We start from the raw sequence: 22,144 nt of genomic DNA, 5'->3' as shown, positions 1-22,144 counted from the left end.
GGCGGGACTCTCCTGGGCCTCCCACCGGAGGCAGAGCTCCCGCAGCAGAAGGCATGCTGTCCGCATGAGGTTGGCTTGAGAGCACCGCTGCCTCCTGGGGCAATTGCGGCCGGTCCCCACGCTCCCCCGGTGTGGCCTCTCTTTCCTGTTCTGTTCACACCGACTCCCCACCCTCCCCTGGTGTGTCTCTCCTCCGTGCGCTGTGTTCACTGCTGACTGTTTCCTCCTGTCTTTCTTCCTCCCTTCAGGCCACGGGTCACCCTCCCTCCTTCTTGGCTCAAGCCTCCATTCTGTCTCCTCTGCCGTGTTTTGCTTCCTCTGTGCCCCACCCTGTCTCTCTTCTGAACCTTCAGGAATGTGTGCCCTGAAAAGCCAGCCCTGGCCGCGACACGCTTCTGCGCTCACAGTGCTGGCCTGTGCTTTTCTGCAGCTCCGTCCTAGCTCCCGACGTGGTTGTCAGGCGTTACACGTGGGCTAGACCCCCTCCCGCTTCGTCCTCTTGCTTTGTTCATGCCAGCTGTTCCGTAAACACGCTTTGCTTTCTCAGCTCCTCCTGCCAGATCCTTGCCACTGTCCTTACCCTTCAGTATTTAACACAGCTGTCACCCCTCTGGCATGGAGTAGGGATGCCACAAGCATTGTTAATTAATCAAGAGGGAAGAAACAGAAGGAAGAGGCCATCATTTGATTTGTGTGCCATTAGTGATACCAAGTAACAGTGAAATACTTAACCCAAGAGAGTAACTTAATGGTACATGGACAGTAGTTTTAACAGAGGGAAGTAGAGGAGTATGTGAAATGTGCGTTTGAAGGACACAGTCCATTTAATATCTTAGGGCTGAGGTTCATGCTACATTCTTTTTCATTAAAAATGTTTCCTATAATCTATCATCTCTTTTTTTGTTCCTCTCCAGCTGATGATCCTAAAAGGACACCGTCAGCCCATCACTGCCGTGACATTTGGGAGCAGAGAGAGCCCGCTTCTGGTCTGCTCTGCGTCGCTAGACTGTGTCATGATGTGGGGCCTGGACGAGTGCAGGCGGGAAGAGCTTCAAGGTGGCGGGGCTTTAAGCACATTTGAAAAGCACGAAGGGAATGACTAGCTTTAGATGTGCTTGGTGACCAAGGTGTTTGGGGTCATTTTTGATGCCTTTAACCTTGAAACTTGGTGTCTAAGCTGGATGTTCTGTGTGGGAAGTAGACCGGGCCACTCAGAACTGCTGACCTTGGCTGACACCATAGGCTCATTAAGTTTCATCTTAAGACTGTCCGTTTCTGAAATTGGTGATTTTTGTGGAACTCTGAAAGCAGCTTGGCAAGTTGAAATATCCTTCCCTTACTGAGACAGTCGTGAATCTGCAGCGTAGTGTGGGAGACAGACTGGAACGTGTGAACCAGCAGACAGCTGTGGGCAGTGAGTAGGGAAGGGAGCCTCAGTGCGGGCAGGGAGTGCGGCAGGACCTGCTCAGTGCTGCGGGTTCTGCAAGGGCGGGCTTTGGGCCGGAGGAGGAGGGTCACGGCAGGAGCCGCTGCTTGAAGAGCTGAGAACCAGCCCGTGTGGTTGGAGCTCAGTGACGTTAGGAGAGTTTTATCGGGTGAAGTCAGAGAGTCGGGTGGGTCACAGAACTAGAGCAAATAATTAAAAAATTTGTATGGAAACATGAGAGATACAGAGAAAACCCTGAGAAATACAGACGGAGCTGGAGGAATCGGGCTCCCTGACTTCAGACCACGCTGCAGAGCTAGTCTTCCAAGCAGCATGGCGCTAGCGCCGAAGCGGATGCCGCGCTCAGTGGAACGAACGGGGAGCTGCCTTCTTTGTTTTGCTTACTGGCGTCTAGACGCCTCCTGCCTGCCCACCCTGTAAGATTTCCTTGGAGGCGGGGTTTCTCTGTCTCGTTCCTGGATGTGTCCTAGGCCTGAGGGTGCCTGGGGAGGGACGAGCGCTTGCTGAGCACGTTGTGGCAGGTCCGTGTGGTGGCCCCCAGGACGGAACAGCAGCGGGGTGGGTGCACATTCTCCTTGCTGTGGGCTCTCGTCTTGACAAGCGGCTTCAGCCTCTGCCCAGACCGTGGTGGGCACTGAGCCTTTGCTGCCGGGTGGCAGGCTGGCCCAGTGACCTCACTCGAAGGTGAGGCCGCAGGCTGCCTTGCAGCATCACTGTGGGGCTTGCAGTCCGGCCTGACACCTCCTCTTCCTGGCGGTGGTGAGGCTCTGGGCTGGAACTGAGGCTCAGGTGGGCACAGCTTCCCTTCTGCCTGCTTGACACAGGCCACGGCTGGTCAGTGGCTGGGTCTGGAGCCAGGGTGGCACAGGGAGGAGGGAGGGTTGGGACCCGTGACTCGCCCAGGGTGTGTGCATGGGCGGTTCCCCAAGACACGTTATCCTTCCTGATGTGCAGTCACTTTTTGTGGCCAGTCCCTGGGTTCCACGTATTTCCAGAAGAACTTTCCAATGTTTTTAATTCTCTTGAAGAGCCAAAATCAGACCAAAGCTCATGCTCTTCTGTACATAGTCCTAGAGCAGAGGGTTTTGCTGTCAACATTTCCCAGAGGTCATTGCGGGTGTTGCTGAGTGGCCTCGACAGGCCGATGCTGATGACCGAACTCCCTGCAGGGCGACTTCCGCGGGGGACCGCTCTCGGCACCGTCTTGGGAAGGGTGCTGTGTCTGAGGCTTAGCCCCGATGACCGAGTGGTGGCGGTGTGTGTGAAGAACAAAGTGCTCATGCTGGACCTTGAGGTGAGATCCCCTGGGCCACGGGCCCCAGACGTGGGCCCCTCCCACCTCTTCTCGGCAGAGCGTCTCACTGGGCCTGCTTCTGTGAGGGTGTTGGCCCGGGACTGCCCGGGACTGCCCAGGACTCGCTGTTGGCTGGGCGTCTGAGTTTTACCTTCCAGGTTTATACACAGGAAGTTTCGCATCTGGGCGAGGGGATTATGTGGAAACTGCTTTCTGTGAGCTTAATATAACTTATTAATAACAATAATGACCAGAACACTCAGTGCCTGGCCTTTCTTCACCAATCCTCAGAGCCGGTCCCCGCTGGCTGAGCTGGATGGCCACCATGGCCCAGTGACTGCGGCCGAGTTTTGTGCTTGGCAATCACACATCCTCATCTCGGCGTCCGAGGACAGAAGCTTCAAGGTATGGGGTGGGCGTCAGAACATTGGGGCGTGTGACTGCTTTGCGCTGTGCTTCTGGTTCCTGGCCACTGCCAAACGTGAAATGTCCGAGGGACCGTTGCCCTCAACCTGAGTCTGATGTTTTGGCTTGTCACCAGGCGAGTGTGGGGAGCCAGGGCCCACAGCACCATCTGCTGACTCCAGGGGGCAGAGTCTGGTACAGGACCCTCCTCCTGGAACTGGGGCCTTGCAGGGACTGGCGCCTTAACTCACCTGCATGGTGTTCCCTGGGGCCGCTTTCCAATAGCAGAAGATTCAGTCAGAGCTCAATTGGGCTTGAGAGGAGAGTAACTGAAAATGCAACCTCAGGCCCCATCCACCTCGCCGTCAGTCCATCATGGTCATTACCTGGCTGAGGCGTGAGGACGTCGCGTGTTGTGACTGAAGGAAACGGAGGGTAGGTGGCAGGCGTCTGCAGACAGAGAGAGGAGGGAGACTCTAAATCCTTCCCTCATCGCCTTGAAGTTCCCGCCACCGACTTGACAAAGGTTCCCTCCCCGCTCTGAGGCACAGTCGGGGCTGGAACGCCACCTCCCCGCTCAGCAGGAGGACCCCAGCTCCCCGCTCAGCAGGGGGACCCCGGCTCCCTGCTGGGGAGGGCTGGCTGTGCTGAGCCTTGCTTCCCTGTGGGGTGAGGTGCTGGCGTCCTCGCCTGCAGGGTGTGTGAGGGTTGGAGCTGCTGTTTGCAGAAGAGGAGTGTGAGCCCGTCTCTGCATAACTGGTCCTTTCCAGCCTTCCCACCTCATCTCGAGATATTGCTGAACTGCTGGAAGTGTTCCCAACCTTGTCTTGTCTGCGTCTCCCAAGCCCGTGGGCTGATGCTTCCGGAAGTGTCTATTTCCTGTATGATTCTGATGCCTTCTATTGTGTTTCTATAGTTTTGTTACCTATGTCCTTATTATTTTCTGCTTTAGATAACCATTTGCATAAATTAGTTGGTGGCTGGGTAGAATATTTGTTCAAGCTGTAGCAACAATGGCAATGATTGTGCTTCTTCTAAAGAAATGTGTGTCTATCCAAAGGTTTGGGACCATCGTATGGGATCACTGATCCACAGCTCATCAGTGTTCACAGGTAACTTGGGACGTGATTCCTGTGTGTAGGCTGTGCGCACAGCTCATCCTAGTTCACATGTTAATCTTTAAGCCAGAGCTGCACCATCTGTCGGGTCTCAGCGTCACTCGTGGAGGGTGTTTCCTCCTCATCTACTATCTATCCACATGTTGAAAGAATTCACCTAACAGTTAGTCCTTCTGAAACTCTTAACTTAAAATTAAGCATATGCTTGGAGTCAGAGCCTCTTGTGTCTCAGAAAATTGGGAGATCATGTTGGTGGCCCTAAGGAGGGTGCTGTCTGCCTCCGCTGTCACCTGGAAGCAAGGCCCAGCGCTGCGGCCTCTGCCGACAGAGCCAGTGGACACGGCTAGGGGTGAGGGGCCGGCCTGGGTGGGCCGTGTACTGCTCCTGAGCCCTTTCGGGTGGCCGTGCGCTTTCCCCACGCTCTTCCTGGTGCCAGTGACCCCAGAGTGTGATCACATGGGTGGGCTTGGTGCTGAGCAGGACTGGCAGGCATCCAAGCTAAGGGCCCTGTGCTCCCTCCTGCAGCCGCACCCCTCCTGAGTCTCCTCGTGGACCCGCGGAGTCAGCAGCTGGTGGCTGGCTGCACGGACGGCCAGGTGAGAGCCACTGTGCGACTCCAGCTTTCAGACGTTATTGTGACGGGTGAACGTGTGCGCAGAGGCGTCTGTTTCAAGGCTGCTTTTATCTGTGGCTGAGGCCAGACCTGCTGGTGTCTGGTGGCCTGCCTGCAGCAAGCGTGACCTTCTGTAAAGGCCAGTACAGCGCTTCCTGCCAGCTTCATACCTTTCAAGAGGCTTGAAGGTACTTGGTCTTTTTTAAAACTTAGTTTTTAGGTGAGCAATTGAAATTTGCTTTGCAAGCTATGGATACCGTTCTCTTTTTAAAAGTGGCTGTTGGACTTCCCTGGTGGCGCAGTGGTAAAGAGTCTGCCTGCCAGTGCAGGGGACGCGGGTTTGACCCCTGACCTGGGAAGATCCCACAGGCCACGGAGCGACTAAGCCCGAGAGTCACAGCTGCTGAGCCTGTGCGCTAGAGCTCGGGAGCGGCAAGTGCTGGGCCCGCGGGGGCAGCTGCTGAGCCTGTGCGCCCGCGAGACTGTGCTTCGGAACAGAAGCCGCTGCAGTGAGGACCCCACGCACCACAGCTGGAGAGCAGCCCCTGTTCCCTGCAGCTGGAGAAAAGCCACGCGGCACTGAAGGCCCAGTGTGGCCACAGCAGATGGTGTGCAAAGAGAGAGGATGCTGGCGTGACTCGGGGGGCACTGTGCGGGGCCACAGCAGATGGCGTGCAAAGAGAGAGGATGCTGGCGTGACTCGGGGGGCACTGTGCGGGGCCCTCCCCCAGCCTTCCGTGGGTGCTGGCGTGACTCGGGGGGCCTTCCACCCGTGTGCCTCTGCAGATGATGTGTAGAGAGAGAGGATGCTGGCGCGACTCAGGGGGCGCTGTGCCGGGCCCTCCCCCAGCCTTCCGTGGGTGCTGGCGTGACTCGGGGGGCCTTCCACCCATGTGCCTCTGCAGATGACGTGTAGAGAGAGAGGATGCTGGCGCGACTCGGGGGGCGCTGTGCGGGGCCCTCCCCCAGCCTTCCGTGGATGCTGGCGTGACTCGGGGGGCCTCCCGCCCGTGTGCCTCTGCTTTCGCCCTGAGTTCTGCTGGTGGTCCATCTCACCAGAGATGAGGGGTCTCTCCCCCAGGAACGTGTTACCACGACCCCAGCAGGGTCCTGCCTTGACCTGGTCTGGCACCGTCTGCCTGGAGGCGGTTAGGGGCTCAGCCCATGAGCTTGCATCCTCTCCACCCTGCACCAGTCCCAGGGAGTGGGTCTCTAGGTCACCCACCTCTTCCATCTGACTTAGCTGCAAGTTGGAGGTTCCCACGACCCCTTCCTCCCTCGATCTATTAACACAGGTGAGCAGCCAGATGAAGAGCTGCAGGGGTGAGGTCGGGAGAGCCTCAGCCCAGCAGCTTCTGTTCCCAGGACGTGAGAGGGGGCTCTGTTCCCCAGGGAGGTGTTTTCCCCTGCCTGGAGCTCACATCGGGTATTTTCATGGAGGCCTCGTCGCTCAGGCTCCGCTGATTTGAGCCTGGAGCTCATTTCGGGTATTTCTATGGAGGCCTCCTCGCTCAGGCTCTGCTGATTTGAGCCTGGAGCTCACTTCGGGTATTTTTATGGAGGCCTCGTCGCTCAGGCTCCGCTGATTTGAGCCTGGAGCTCATTTCGGGTATTTCTATGGAGGCCTCATCACTCAGGCACCGCTGATTTGATCCTGGAGCTCACTTCGGGTATTTCTATGGAGGCCTCGTCGCTCAGGCTCCGCTGATTTGATTCTTGGCTGTGGAAGCCCATCTAGCCCCCGTCTCCAGAGGTCAGGGGTTGTTTCCCTGGCAACCAGCCCCCATCCTTAAGCAAACTGAAGGCTTTCCAAAGGTCACGTCATCAACCTAACAGCGGTACCGTGGTCCCTCCGTGATCAGGAAACCCCCAGGGTTTTAGGAGCTCTGCGCCTGGGCCGGGCCGGGTCCCAGACCAAATGTCTTCTTGTTACATTACTGCATCAGCTGAGATGGTTGCTTTCTTTTTGGCAAAGCTGACCGCTAAAGGGAAAGGCAAAATTAGCCAAGATGGTGGTGGTCAGGGTCCTTCACCCCACGTGTTGTAAACAGTGATTATTTAACAGCCGGGCTCACTTGCAGCACCGTGCATGCACGTCACCAAGTACCCGCTCGGCCGTGGGCCACTTTTGTCATGCAAGCACGTGTAAGCTCCGTCTGGAAAGCCCTTGACGCTGAGTTATGGCCGCCGCACCAGCCCAGAGAGAACAAACGAGTTTATAGTTCCTGTGACGCCTTGAGGATTCTTCCAGAGAGCTCGCACCTTGCCTACCCTGGGCTGAGTGAACAGTGAGATACAGCAGGACAGCCGCCATCGCCTGTCTGAGCTGTCTCCAGGGCCGTGTCGGCTGAGCGCGCAGCGCGGTGTCTGGAGAGGCCGGGCGAGCAGTGCTGGGCGCAGGAGCACGCCTGCTCTCGGTCCATGCTGTGCGCGAGACGTGTGGCCTCAGGGTCACGCCGCCCCCTTCTGGGCCCTTCGGAGGGTGCCTCCCAGCTCAGGGGATGGGGAGGATATTAGCGCTCAGAAAGGAGGAGCCGGGGCCCCTGAAGGGCCATCTCTCGTCCTGTCGGCTCCCTGCTCTCTCTTCTCACTGCCTGACTGCTCTTCACGGTGCTATCTGGCGAGAGGCCCATGTCTAGACGTGTTCCTGCGTGTCTAGACGTGTTTCCGCATGTCTAGACGTGTTCCTGCCTGTCTAGACCTGTCCTGTGCATCGAGACGTGTTCTCGCACGTCTAGACGTGTTCCAGCCTGGCTAGACCTGTCCTGTGCATCGAGACGTGTTCTCGCACGTCTAGGCGTGTTCCTGCCTGGCTAGACCTGTCCTGTGCATCGAGACGTGTTCTCGCACGTCTAGGCGTGTTCCAGCCTGGCTAGACCTGTCCTGTGCATCGAGACGTGTTCTCGCATGTCTAGGCGTGTTCCAGCCTGGCTAGGCGTGTTCCAGCCTGGCTAGACCTGTCCTGTGCATCGAGACGTGTTCTCGCACGTCTAGGCGTGTTCCTGCCTGGCTAGACGTGTTTCCGCACGTCTAGGCGTGTTCCAGCCTGGCTAGACGTGTTCTCGCACGTCTAGGCGTGTTCCAGCCTGGCTAGGCGTGTTCCTGCCTGTCTAGACCTGTCCTGTGCATCGAGACGTGTTCTCGCACATCTAGACGTGTTCTCGCACGTCTAGGCGTGTTCCAGCCTGGCTAGGCGTGTTCCAGCCTGGCTAGACGTGTTCCTGCCTGGCTAGACCTGTCCTGTGCATCGAGACGTGTTCTCGCACGTCTAGGCGTGTTCTCGCACGTCTAGGCGTGTTCCTGCCTGGCTAGGCGTGTTCTCGCACGTCTAGGCGTGTTCCTGCCTGGCTAGGCGTGTTCTCGCACGTCTAGGCGTGTTCCTGCCTGGCTAGGCGTGTTCTCGCACGTCTAGGCGTGTTCCTGCCTGGCTAGGCGTGTTCTCGCACGTCTAGGCGTGTTCTCGCACGTCTAGGCGTGTTCCTGCCTGGCTAGGCGTGTTCTCGCACGTCTAGGCGTGTTCCTGCCTGGCTAGGCGTGTTCTCGCACGTCTAGGCGTGTTCCTGCCTGGCTAGGCGTGTTCTCGCACGTCTAGGCGTGTTCCTGCCTGGCTAGGCGTGTTCTCGCACGTCTAGGCGTGTTCCTGCCTGGCTAGGCGTGTTCTCGCACGTCTAGGCGTGTTCCTGCCTGGCTAGGCGTGTTCTCGCACGTCTAGGCGTGTTCCTGCCTGGCTAGGCGTGTTCTCGCACGTCTAGGCGTGTTCTCGCACGTCTAGGCGTGTTCCTGCCTGGCTAGGCGTGTTCTCGCACGTCTAGGCGTGTTCCTGCCTGGCTAGGCGTGTTCTCGCACGTCTAGGCGTGTTCCAGCCTGGCTAGGCGTGTTTTGGTTTTCCAGCTCTGGATCTTCAGCTTGGTTGAAGGGCACCATTACCGCTGTGTGACGCACGTTGACCTGAGGAGAAAGAGAGAGAGTTTCTCTACTAGGAGGGCAGAGTCTGAGCCAGGTATGTGGCCAGGTGGGGGAGGGGAAGCCGGGGACCTAGAACCAGGCAGGACGTGGGGAGCACGTGGGGTGGGGGCGGTGGGGGCTTGTCTCGCTGCCCAGAGGGTTCCTGTCCCTCCCCCACCCAGGACTTCCTGGCTTCCAGGGGTGGTATCACAGCAGGGCCACCCGGGAGTCTGGGGCTTCTCAGCTGAGTCTGCTTGGCTGGCCCGGCCCCTCCTTCTGCTTGTCACCCTCCACCCATCCCCGTGGTCAGGTACTTGGATATCTGCCGCCACCCCAGGAGGAGCCGACGTTCTTACCGTTCTTACCGTTTAACTGGGCTGCAGGCTATCACGGGCACCCATCCGTGCACCCATCCGTGCACTTCCGTGTTGCACCAGGCGTGTGTCTGCTTTGTTCTCCTTCATGTGTGCCGTTGCTGTGTTCTTTCTGTTGGCGTGTGGGGCACTTACAATGTGTATCTTAGTAAATGGCTTTAAGCCGTTTCTTAAAGTGGGTCAGAAACCGCCCTTATCTGGTGGATCTCAGGCTCCCCCTGGTGGCTCAGATGATGAAGAATCTGCCTGCAAGGCAGGAGACCCGGGTTCGATTTCTGGGTTGGGAAGATCCCCTGGAGAAGGGAATGGCAGCCCACGCCAGTATTCTTGCCTGGAGAACCCCATGGACGGAGGAGCCTGGCGGGCTGCAGTCCACGGGGTCGAGCAGAGTCGGACACGACCGAGCGGGCAGCACGCACGGCGGCTCCCGAGCCCGCCTTCGGAAGCCGCAGTTAGTTTTAAGCCGTTCCCTCCCGCCCCCTTTCTGCGGGTCTGTCCTTGGGACTCCGTCTCCCTCCCTTGCAGGCTCATGACACAGGGTCTGAGCTGTATTTCCAGCCCTGTGCTTTATAATGTCCAAGACCAAGGGTTCTTGATCTGTGGTCTGAGTTACTCCAGCCACACGCCTCTCCCACCGTGCCCCATGGGGTCAGCTGTGAGCCTTCACCACGACCAGTCATTTTAACGTCGCATCTCAGACTGTCAGTAATTCTGTTGTAGAAGGTGGTCAGCCTCCGTCCACGAAGGCCCCAGAAACAGGAGAAGAGACTGAGGTGGCCCTTCCTGTCCTGAGCCTGGCAGCCTGCGACTGTGGATTGTGAGTACTGTGAGTTCCGCCAGGCCCTTACGGAGAAAGCCTCCTAGATTAGGTTCATTTTTTTCTGGAACAATTAAAATGAAACCCAACTATTTTTGTCTGTATGAGTAATAATAACTGTAAGTGTTCTTAGAGCTGCATATTTTAAGCCTTAAGGTTGATAATCTTGATCAGTTATTTTTAAGTCTATTTAATAAAGGAAATGAGATTAATTTACTTCCCCCACTGAGGCTGATCTTGATTTCTGTAATAGGGAAAGGGTGACATTATCATAACTCATCCTAAACTTCTGCCATCTGTGCCATATTTCATACCTTTCGATTTGACCTCAAATGAATGTTAGTTATTTCTTGTTTTATAGAAATATTTTAAATATTTGGCAACATCAGGGAGCCACTGTTTTACTCTGACTAAGCAAATACGTCATGATTTCATTCCCCTTGGCTCCACAGACTGCGGAGAGCTCTGGTGATGACCGAGACCTGCCTTGGGTCCCGCTGGGGTGGGGGCCCTGAGGAGGCGGCCGGCGCAGTTGCAGCCCTGCTGTGCTCTCCCGTCAGGCAGCCGTGTCTGCACAGGGCCCCTGCCTGGCCTGGACTTGAGCTGACTAGGGGGTCTGAGGCCTTGGGTCCCCACCTTTGCTCAGGAAGAGCGACCCTCTTTCTGCTCAGGCTCACATGGTCTCCCTGGGGCTGGTGTTGGAGGCTGAGGACCCATGAGCAGCCCAGGCAGTGGGGGCTGTTGGAGGCCCGCTGGCCGAGGTGTGCGTGGGAGGGAGGTGCCTGAAGAAGCTGCTCTGAGTCCAGGTCTGCGAAGCCAGGGGAGGCTGGCCAGTCAGTTTACAGCCTGGGTCTAGTCTGTAAATCGGAAAACAGAGACGCAGCGGCAGATCCGTCCGCCCCGGCACGGACACCACTGTCAGTCAGCCTCCGCCTCGTCAGCTCCGCTCGGCAGCGTCTTCAGGCGCAGCCGTGGCGCAGGTGTGGGGCTCTGGCAGGGATGCCCACCTGTGCGGGGGTCTCGAGGAGGCCGCAGGTGCCTCCCTCTGGTGACCTTAGAGGACGGTTGAGTCGGGCCCAGCTTGTGGCCTTCTGAGTTCTACCTTCCCTGGACGGTGAAAGGTTGTTGCTGAACGAAAAGACACCAGGATTCTTGGCCTCCGGAGGAGAATAATTCAATCCGGGGCCAGAGATGAGGCTTGATCGCTCAGAGCTTTTGTGTAATAAAGTTTTATTAAAGTATGAAGGAGATAGAGAAAGCTTCTGACACAGGCATCAGAAGGGGGCAGAAAGTGCCCGCCTGCTAGTCTTCACCCAGATGTTATATAGTCACCAGCAGTCTGTCAATGAAAGAAAGGAATGTGTTAAAACTCAGAAGGGCACCAGGCCCCTCACCCATGAGACGCATTTTGGGATAATCTTGGCACCAGATGATTCATCCCGGGCCATAAAAGAATTGACTTGAATCTTGGAGAAGGGCAGATCACCATACGAATAGTTTCGCTTGCATAGATTCAGTTCAGTTCAGTCGCTCAGTCGTGTCCGACTCTTTGCGACCCCGTGAACAATATCTGAGTATAACATACTGGTTTGTCAAGCAGGTTCTGAGCCATTAGGCGGAACCGACTTGAAGACATAGTCTGGGGTAAATGCATAGTACATTACATAGCTTAAGACAAACATGTCCATAAGAAAACTGCGTTGGTTATCTCAAGGTCTGAGAATAGTTACCTTCAGGTAGGGCCGCGTGTCATTATGGCAACACAGTGTTTTAAGGGAAACCTCCTTTAACTTGGAAGAGAGAAGGAAAAACTGCAGCTAGCTTGTTTCCTCCTTCCGCTTAAGAGAGAGAAAAATGTCTCACACTTGCAGCCTGTTTCCTCTGTCTGGAGACTCCTGGCCTTCCTGCCTGTTACCCTCTCAACAGTAGGGCCTCGGAGAGCAGGGGACCCTGAGGTTCCCTGAGGGGGGTCCCTGCCGCCCTGGCTGAGGGGGGACAGTCAGCACACGCTTTTCTCTCTTCCTTTTGAAATCAGCCTCTCTGAGACTGCCCGCTGCTTGTGGATTGGAAGCTCTGCCGGTTTGCTCATATTTAACTTGGCAAGCTTTGAACTGGAGGCCGTTTTACATTACAAGGGTAAGACCTACCTTCAGGGAATCTTTGATACAGACAGCATGTAACTTGAACGTTTTCCTTTGTCTGACGTTCGGGGGGTCACGGTGGGTGCCCGTCACTGACCCCCAGGGACCGGGCTCCCGGGTCACCTGCAGCACGCCGGCTGTCCTGGAGCCCCCCAGCCCCTCCTGCAGCCCGTCACCCCTGGTCCTCTGTCTCCTCCTCCTCCTGGGGCCCAGCCACGTCCGGGACCTGAAGTGGGCCCTGTGTCCTCGCCACAGCCTTGCTGTGGCGCCTGGTCACCATCATAGCTGTAGGGCTGAGTGACAGACTCCTCACCCGTCCTGGCCTCCACACACCTGCAGGCTCGGTCCCCACTGGGCCCTGAGCTGCGGGGACATGACGGACTGCTGCCCACTGCCCGGTGTGCACACGGCCTGGCCCGCGCCGTGCTCCCCGAGGGCTCTGACACCCTGGTCCGGGCCCTCCTCCTGGGGAGCCACCTCCCTGTCATCTGTCTGCGCACGTGGCCTCCGCTGGCCCCGGCACCTGTACCTGCCTCCTCCTGGTTGGTTTTCTGTCCGTTAAGGTCCCATGCCACGTGCCCGGCCTGGCTCGGTGTCCTCAGGGGGTCGCTGTGCCCACCGCACTCTCGCAGCCGCGTGTGGAGCTTGGTCTGTGGGCTCGCGCGGGGGCAGCTCTGCAGGGGCGGTGGGCTGTGCGCTCTGTGTTCACGGCCCGGGCCCCAGCCTGTGTGCAGGCAGCACCTCGTGGCCTTATGTGTGGCCTGTTTTCTCTTTGCCTGGAATGAAGACTTCCGGAGCCTGAGCATTCAGGTTGCTGGATCGTGTGCCATGGCGAGCAGAACCGGCAGTGGTGAGGTGAGTCGTGAGCCATGCCCTGAGCAAGGCCGGGGCGGTGCGCCCTCCCGCTGTGGTTTATCTTCCCTTCTTCTGACGTGCTCTCCTGGCTGCTCACCGTGTGAGGCTGTGTGTGAAGGTTCAGGGGTCACACACATGTGCACAGGGCACCCATTAGCACAACTAAAGTGCCCACAGCCACGACCGATTCTCTGAACCCGTCTGTGCAGGCCCTCTGTTTGCTCACGTCCATGTTCGGGAACGAGACCGCGCTGGTGGAGGTGGACCCTGCCGCTCTGCTGAGGTCCCAGCAGCGCCCCCGCCGGGGACCAGACCTGTCGGTGCTGCCCAGGTGCGGAGTCATGCGAAACTGTCTTTAAGATGCCTGTCTCCCTGAAACAGCTCCATCAGGCAAGTTTGCTCTCACAGACCAGGGCTGTGTTTTAATTTCAGCTCCTGTGTCTCACCGACCTCTCCGCTGTACTTGGGACTTGTTCAGGAAAAAAGAACCAAGCCGGCTACTCAGAAACGCTCTGGTGCGTATAACGTAGTCTGAAACGCGGAATGTAGGGCGGCTCCGCGTCTGAGTCGCGTTTGTTTGTTCAGCTTCATTCTGTCGCTTTGCGGATTCACGTTCATCGAGGTGAAAGCTCAGAGCTTTCTTCTTCCTTTGCTCCTTCTTTTCTCTGCCTCTCACGTGCTCTGACAGTTTTTGTGGCGGGGAATGTGTTGGGCGTTTCTTCATGACTTGGGTATAACTCATAGGAATTCAAAACATGAGAAATACTGGCAGTGGTTTCTCTGGGTTGATTTCCTTTATGTTGACTAGTTTAATCTCTTTGAAGTCCGAGGGACTCTCAAGAGTCTTCTCCAGCACCACAGTTCAAAAGCATCAGTTCTTTGGCACTCAGCTTTCTTTATAGCCCAACTTGCAAATCCATACATGACCACTAGAAAAACCATAACTTTGACTAGACAGACCTTTGTTGGCAAAGTCATGTCTCTGCTTTTTAATATGCTGTCTAGGTTGGTCATAGCTTTTGTTCCAAGGAGCAGGCACCTTATAATTCCATGGCTGCAGTCACCCTCTGCAGTGATTTTGGAGCCAAGAAAACAAAGTCAGCAGTAAATGCTGTTGTTTATCTATTTGAGGGGCTTCCCTGGCGGCTCAGACGGTAAAGAGTCCACCTGCAATGCAGGTGACCCAGGTTCAATTCCTGGGTCAGGAAGATCCCCTGGAGAAGGGAATGGCTACCCACTCCAGTGTTCTTGTCTGAAGAATTCCACGGACAGAGGAGCCTGGTGGGCTACAGTCCATGGGGTCAAAAAGAGTCGGACACGACTGCGTGACTTCGCTTCCCCTTTTCATCTGTTTTATATCTGGCAGTGTGCATCTCTTCACTTATTTCTTGTGCATACTTTTTACTGTAGTAAAATATAAATTACACAAAATTTACCATAGTAATCATACTTGTGTCTACAGTCCAGTGGCAGTAAGCAACTCTATAACTTTGGGCAACATAAAAAGTCTTTTTGAATCATTTTCTTCAATAATACCCCCAATAATGTTATGTTATGTATAGATTTCTTTTAACATTTTTTGGGAAAACGTGTGGATTAACAAATATTAATTAAAATTCCTAAGAGTTGGAATAATACTAGGTTGTTCAGAGAGTATTCCAGAATCCTAACTATGTTCTCACTGGAAGCAGATTCCTTGCAGGGTGAGCTCTGTTGCAAGCGGTGCCGCCCCTTACGCCTGAGGCCAGCTTGGTTTGTCAGCCGCACGGAGGACCACGTTCCGCAGTGTGAGCTGATAGCAGACCTCTGTGTGGAGACCTGCTGTGAAGCGAGACCTGGGCTTGTCTTTCTTTTTTTAACCGAATTCATTACAGTTTGTTCTTAGACATGTTTTACTTAGATTGCCCCTTAAAATGGAATCTAAGAGTTTTATTTTATTATTTTAAATTTATTTTTAGTTGAAGCATCAGTTGATTTATGATGTGCCAGCCCCTGCTGTGCAGCAGGGTGACTCAGTTTCACACAGACATGCATATATGTTTCTTTAACAGAATATTCTTTTCTATTATGGTTTATCCCGGGAGACTGGGTCTGGTTGTCCCTTGTGAGGTACAGTAGGGCCTTGCTGTTTTCCGTTCTAAATGTCCCGTGAGTGTGTGTGTGACTCACTCAGCTGCGTCTGGGTCTTTGCTGTCACATGGACTGTAGCCCACCAGGCTCCTCTGTCCGTGGAATTCTCCAGGCAAGAATACCGCAGTGGGTTGTCATTCCCTTCTTCAGGGAACCTTTCCAACTTCGGGATCAAACCCAAGTCTCCTGAATTACAGACAGTATATTTCCTGTTTAAATAGATCTAAGGGTCTAGATCTGATAGACACAGTGCCTGATGAACTATGGATGGAGGTTCGTGACATTGTACAGGAGACAGGAATCAAGACCATCCCCGTGGAAAAGAAATGCAGGAAAGCAAAATGGCTGTCTGAGAGGCCTTACAAATAGCTGTGAAAAGAAGGGAAGCAAAAAGCAAAGGAGAAAAGGAAAGATATACCCATTTGAATGCAGAGTTCCAAAGAATATCAAAGAGAGATAAGAAAGCCTTCTTCAGTAATCAGTTCAAAGAAATAGAGGAAAACAATAGAATGGGAAAGACTAGAGATGTCTTCAAGAAAACTAGAGATACCAAGGGAACATTTCATGCAAAGATGGGCTCAATAAAGGACAGAAATGGTCTGGACCTAACAGAAGCAGAAGATATTAAGAAGAGGTAGCAAGAATACACAGAAGAACTGTACAAAAAAGATCTTCATGACCCAGATAATCATGATGATGTGATCACTCACCTAGAGCCAGACATCCTGGAATGTGAAGACAAGTGGGCCTTAGAAAGCATCACTACGAACAAAGCTAGTGGAGGTGATGGCATTCCAGTTGAGCTCTTTCAAATCCTGAAAGATGATGCTGTGAAAGTGCTGCACTCAATATGCCAGCAAATTTGGAAAACTCAGCAGTGGCCACAGGACTGGAAAAGGTCAGTTTTCATTCCAATCCCAAAGAAAGGCAATGTCAAAGAATGCTCAAACTACCGCACAATTGTACTCATCTCACACGCTAGCAAAGTAATGCTTAAAATTGTCCAAGCCAGGCTTCAGCAATACGTGAACCATGAACTTCCTGATGTTCAAGCTGGTTTTAGAAAAGGCAGAGGAACCAGAGATCAAATCGCCAACATCCGCTGGATCATGGAAAAAGCAAGAGAGTTCCAGAAAAACATCTATTTCTGCTTTACTGACTATGCCAAAGCCTTTGACTGTGTGGATCACAATAAACTGTGGAAAATTCTGAGAGAGATGGGCATACCAGACCACCTAACCTGCCTCTTGAGAAACCTATATGCAGGTCAGGAAGCAACAGTTAGAACTGGACATGGAACAACAGCCTGGTTCCAAATAGGAAAAGGAATACATCAAGGCTGCATATTGTCACCCTGCTTATTTAACCTATATGCAGAGTACATCATGAGAATAAATGCTGGGCTGGAGGAAGCACAAGCTGGAATCAAGATTGCCAGGAGAAATATCAATAACCTCAGATATGCAGATGACACCACCCTTATGGCAGAAAGTGAAGAGGAACTAAAAAGCCTCTTGATGAAAGTGAAAGAGGAGAGTGAAAAAGTTGGCTTAAAGCTCAACATTCAGAAAATGAAGATCATGGCATCTGGTCCCATCACCTCATGGGAAATAGATGGGAAACAGTGGGAACAGTGGCTGACTTTATTTTTCTGGGCTCCCAAATCACTGCAGATGGTGACTGCAGCCATGAAATTAAAAGACGCTTACTCCTTGGAAGGAAAGTTATGACCAACCTAGATAGCATATTAAAAAGCAGAGATATTACTTTGCCGACTAAGGTCCATCTAGTCAAGGCTACGGTTTTTCCAGTGGTCATGTATAGATGTGAGAGTTGGACTGTGAAGAAAGCTGAGTGCCGAAGAATTGATGCTTTTGAACTGTGGTGTTGGAGAAGACTCTTGAGAGTCCCTTGGACTGCAAGGAGATCCAACCAGTCCATCCTAAAGGAAATCAGTCCTGGGTGTTCATTGGAAGGAATGATGCTAAAGCTGAAGCTCCAATACTTCGGCTACTTGATGTGAAGAGCCGACTCATTGGAAAAGACCCTGATGCTGGGAAAGATTGAGGGTGGGAGGAAAAGGGGATGACAGAGGATGAGATGGCTGGATGGCATCACCAACTCAATGGACATGGGTTTGGGTGGACTCTGGGAGTTGGTGATGGACAGGGAGGCCTGGCGTGCTGCAGTTCATGGGGTCGCAAAGCGTTGGACACGACTGAGCGACTGAACTGAACTGAACTGAACTCTTTACTGTTTGATCTCTCAGGGAAGCCCCCTAAGTGTGACACCCCTTCTGCTGATCCCGAATTCTCAGGTGCCCCTCCCCGCCTCGGCCCCCTTGGCACCCGCCACGCTGGTCTCCATGTCAGTGCGCGTGTGTCTGCGGTGAGCACAGGCTCCTTTGTGTCGTGCACATGTGCGTGCTGCCGTGTGGTGTCGCTCTGTCTGACTGACGCCGTTCAGCATCGTCTCCAGGTCCCTCTGTGTTGCCGCAGATGGCGTCATTTCACTCTTTTTACGGCTGAGTGATGTCCCACTGTATCAGTGCACCATGTTTTCTTTATCCGTTCATCTGTCCAGGGACGGTCAGGTTGTCTCCATGTCTTGCCTGTGTGAGCAGTGCTGCTGTGAACAGACGGGTGCGTGCATCTTGCTGGATGGTAGTTTTGTCCAGGTTTTTTTTTATTTTTTTGGTTGCATGGCAAGAGTCTTGCAGGATCTTAGTTCCCCGACCAGGGTTTGAAGCTGGGTCCTGGAAGTCACCGCGGGACTGATGGGGCATGTGCCCTATTAGGACGTCTCATTTTGTCCCAGATGACTGTACATGCTGTGCTATGCTTTACGGCTAAGTAATACGCAGACTGTGAAACAAAACTTTAGTGAGAACAATCGTATGAACAGTACGGTTTATTACAGAGATTATAATTTCTCTGTATCCAGGGACTGGTGAAATTTAAAGCTTTGACTTTTTATGATAGCTTTATGTATTGTTCAGAAAATATTCATATGGAATATTACAGAAGATGACTGATTTATAGTGATTCTGTAATCTCCAAATTTGCACCCCTCCTCTTACAAAAGCGTAATAGAAATAGCCAGATTTCCTGGTTCCCCTGGGATTTCCGGTCCCTCCCAAGGGCCTCTGGGGGCCCAGCTCCCTCCTCGGGGCCCCCGTGCCCAGTGGGGTTCCCTGAGCTTTTGATGGGAATGTGTCTTGGTTTATCACGTTTGAAATAGTTCCAAAAGCAGAGCTGAATTTCTTTGTTTAAAAAAAAGAACTGTTTTTAGGAGTATTCAATATTATGTAATTATCCATTTTCTAAAGCTGTTTTATAGTATTGTACAGAATATTCATATTGAATAGCAAGTATCAAATATACATAGAAATGAGTAATTCTGGCAGGACTTTATTCTGTCTGGAAGCACCCTTGGGACATGTCCGTGTGGGTGGTAAGTTCCTGAGGTGTCAGAGCTCTAACCAGCCAGCTGGGCCGTGGAAGCTTACAGTGTGTTAAGAATGGGGTACGGTGTTTCCTTGCCATTAAAATGCTCTGATGGCTGGTCTTTCTTACTGTTGTGTCGTGATAAACACAGGCATAAGAGAGACACTTGGTTGGCTTCAGAGACTTACATTCCTGTCGTAGCGGGGCTGTGCCTGGCACCGGCACAGAGGCACCTGCTCCACGCTGCGGGTATCAGGGTCCCATGGACAGAATCCCACTGGCCGGGTTCCGTGTGGCCTGTCTCACCCCAGAGCGGACAGCCTCTTCCAGACATGCCAGGAGGGGCCAGCGCTGTGGGAAGGGCTGACGTGTTAGCCCTCGAGTATCTGCAATACACAGTGTTAAACACTTCGGTTCGGGTCATGTAAGGAGGGGAATCACGTTTCTGCTGTTTTCCGGTGCTTTTAACGCCCCGGTTGCTGGGGTGGAGGTTTGCCTTCAGGGACGCAGCCTCTCCTGTCTGCAGGGCGTGCACTAACTCCTCTTGAGTGGACTTGGCTGTCTCTGCAGAGCTGTGTCCTCGTCCACTATGAGGCAGCCATGTTAGTGACTCGCTTCTTCTGTAACCATGCTTCCCGCAGCTGCTCGGAGTGTCGTGAAGGACCACCCGCTGGTTTTCCACAGCAAAATACGGTCGTCGGGCTACACGGCTGCCCCGTGGTGAGTGGACCGCCCAGAGACAGACCATGGCCTCTGGACGCAGGTGCTGGTGTGGATGGAGGTCAGTGTGTGGACCCCAGCATGACCCCCATCGCAGAACAGAGGCGGCAGTAGCAAGCGTTTATTGAGTGCTTACTATGTACTTTGGGGCTTCCCTGATAGCTCAGTTGGTAAAGAAGCCGCCTGCAACGCAGGAGGTGAATGGGTGGCTGGCTGGCTGGGTGAGTGGGTGGTTGATGGATGGATGGGTGGGTGGGTGGGTGGGTGGATATGGATGGGTGGATGGGTGGATGGGTGGATGGATGGATGGATGGATGGATGGAAGGATGGGTGGATGGGTGGATGGGTGGGTGGGCAGATGGACAGATAGTTGGGTGGATGGATGGATGGATCAGTGGGTGTATGGCTCAGTGGTGGCTGGGTGACTGGGTGGATGGGTGGAGGGATGGATGGGTGGGTGGATGGGTGGGTGGATAGATTGGTGGATGAGTGGGTGGGTGGATGATTGGGTGGGTGGATGATTGGGTGGTTGGATGGGTGGGTGGATGGTTGGATGTGTGGATAGATGGACAGATGGTTGGGTGAATGGATGGATGGATCAGTGGGTGTATGGATCAATGGTGGCTGGGTGGCTGGGTGACTGGGTGACTGGGTGGCTGGGTGACTGGGTGGCTGGGTGGAGGGATGGATGGGTGTTGAATGAGTGGGTGGTGGATAGATAGATCCTGGACTCATGCCTCAGTACATCTGCACACTAGTCCAGGCCCCGAGCCTGTGTGCTGGCTCAGTGGTGATGCCATCTGCTAAGTGTGGACTCCTTGGGTTCACTTTACTTGCGTGGGTCTTGCATGTGGAGCCTGTGAGGGAGTCCAGGGGGGGAGGGACCAGGCCGTGGTCAGTCCTAAGTACTAGCCCCAGGGTTTGAACTTTCTAGAAAAAGTACAGGGATATTCTAGGTGGGGTCAGCAGGTGAGGATGTGTTTTGCTGTGACGTCCTCGAGGCAGTGACAGGCGGGGAGGTGGCGAGGCTGACGGGCTGCCTGCCTCCCCGCCTCCCCGCCTGGGTGCTTCCTCCTCCTGGGCCTCACCCAGCCCCCACCGCCCTCACGCAGCCTCCCTGAGCCCTGTGCTCCGGGTGGGGTGAGCCCCCACCCCAGTCCGGTCCTCACAGGCCGGTGTGCATGTCCTCACCCGCCTCATCCAGGCCTGCTCCCGGTCACTCCCAGTGGACTTGCAGAGTCTGCAGGAAACGTAGCCCCCCGCCCCGCCTTGTCTCTCTCCCAGGGCTCCAGACCTGGGGCTGAGATGTGGAAACGTAGCCCCCCGCCCCACCTTGTCTCTCTCCCAGGGCTCCAGACCTGGAGCTGAGATGTGGAGTTGCCCTGCATGCCTGGCTGCAAAGTGATTATCTTAGTTTTTGTCTAGGAACCAAAAATTTGTAGGAAAATAGCACAGTGTTCTCCAGAATTTTAAAACACAAATACGCTTATGTCCCCATTAGTGAAATAGCTGATATGGTTATAGAATTAGAGGAATAGCTGTCAAAATTAAAGTGATTAAATGTTCAGTTTATTACTAACTTGGGATATGGGAAGCATTTATGAATTTATGTTTATTTTTTCACTGCAAAGTAGGTCTCTTAAGCTTAGAATTTTTAATCTTTGAATGACATGGAGCTCTTCTTTCCACAGTGCAACTATGTTTTCACCAAAGAGTAGCTTCAAAAATGATGGTAAAAGAGCTTCAAGATGCAAGAGCAGTTACAGGTGGTATGTAACCTAGTTTGTATCCCAAGTAAATTTGAAATAATTTGGAGGAACTCTTTAGACAGTTTAATTGAGTTTTTTCAAACAGAGATAAGACCTTCTAAGTACCTATGTGTAAATATGTACATATACACACACACATAGGTATATATTATTTTTGTATCTGTCTGTTCTTTTAGATAAATTTAAATCATATTAATCATTTTTCAGACCTGCTGCTGTTTTTACCTCCTTAACTATTTAGAAACATTTAATTTTTGTTTTAAGTGTCATTTCGGAGAGCATCATAGCTAGCGGTTATTCTAAGCGTCTGAGGTCGTCATTGGGCAGGAAGTCTGAGTAGGCATGGTGCTTGGTGCCATTCTGGGTGGCCTGCGATGGGCTCGTTGGCTCGGAAAGGCTTCCTTTACCCAGTGGCCCTCAGCCCAGGGCTAGCTGCCCGGCTCTGCGTCCACACCTGTCCCCGCGTCCCATGATGCTGGACGAGTTCTGCAGATTCCCTGGGTCCATTTCTCTGGACAGGAAGGTGTTTGGGGGCCTGCAGGGCCCCCGGTTCTGCTGTCAGAGGTGACGCCATCTACGCAGAGATGGTGGGCTGTGGCACTCGAGCGGCTGCTCATTCCCACGAGCGTCACAGCTGCGCCTGCCGTCGCTGGCTCGCAAGTCGCTGCTGGGCCTGACTTGCCACGTTTCGTCTCATTTCTGGTCCTCTTCCTGCCCCGTCTGCTGTTCCCACGTCAGCAGGTCGTTGCTACTGAGCAGGCGTCTCCAGCAGATGCCCTCACACCCCGTCAGACCCTCTCCAGCATCCGTGGTCGAGTATGGAATGCAGCCCTGGGCTCTGCAGGGCTTGGATTTCCTGTGATGGTTTTTCCAGGGAGTTAAAAATTTTTTTTTCTTTATCATAAAGGATGTTGAATTTTGTCAGATGCTTCTTATGCATCTGTTGAGATGACTGTTGTTTTTATCATCCCTTTTTAAAATGTGGTGTATCACATTGATTTGTGAGTATTGAACCATCTTTGCATCTCTGGAATGAATCCCAGTTTATCATGTATGATCCTTTATATACA

At 53.6% G+C, this 22,144-nt stretch overlaps 1 protein-coding gene across 1 annotated transcript in view; it reads left to right on the top strand.

Moving 5' to 3' along the window:
- WDR27 (WD repeat domain 27) overlaps nt 1–22,144 on the top strand; it is a 142,933-nt gene that overhangs the window by 5,385 nt on the left and 115,404 nt on the right. The window contains 14 exon segments of the mRNA XM_052645900.1: nt 915–1,056; nt 2,617–2,741; nt 3,033–3,146; nt 4,207–4,258; nt 4,790–4,860; nt 8,769–8,877; nt 9,917–10,013; nt 12,049–12,149; nt 12,718–12,755; nt 12,758–13,009; nt 13,219–13,340; nt 13,442–13,524; nt 19,227–19,305; nt 20,997–21,074. Of these exon segments, the coding sequence (XP_052501860.1) occupies nt 915–1,056; nt 2,617–2,741; nt 3,033–3,146; nt 4,207–4,258; nt 4,790–4,860; nt 8,769–8,877; nt 9,917–10,013; nt 12,049–12,149; nt 12,718–12,755; nt 12,758–13,009; nt 13,219–13,340; nt 13,442–13,524; nt 19,227–19,305; nt 20,997–21,074 (1,463 nt within the window).

Source organism: Budorcas taxicolor, chromosome 9, assembly GCF_023091745.1.
Source record: "Budorcas taxicolor isolate Tak-1 chromosome 9, Takin1.1, whole genome shotgun sequence".
In the NCBI taxonomy this organism is placed as follows: domain Eukaryota; kingdom Metazoa; phylum Chordata; class Mammalia; order Artiodactyla; family Bovidae; genus Budorcas; species Budorcas taxicolor.
The sequence above is the reverse complement of the archived record's forward strand: the minus strand, read 5'-3'. Positions and strand labels throughout refer to the sequence as shown.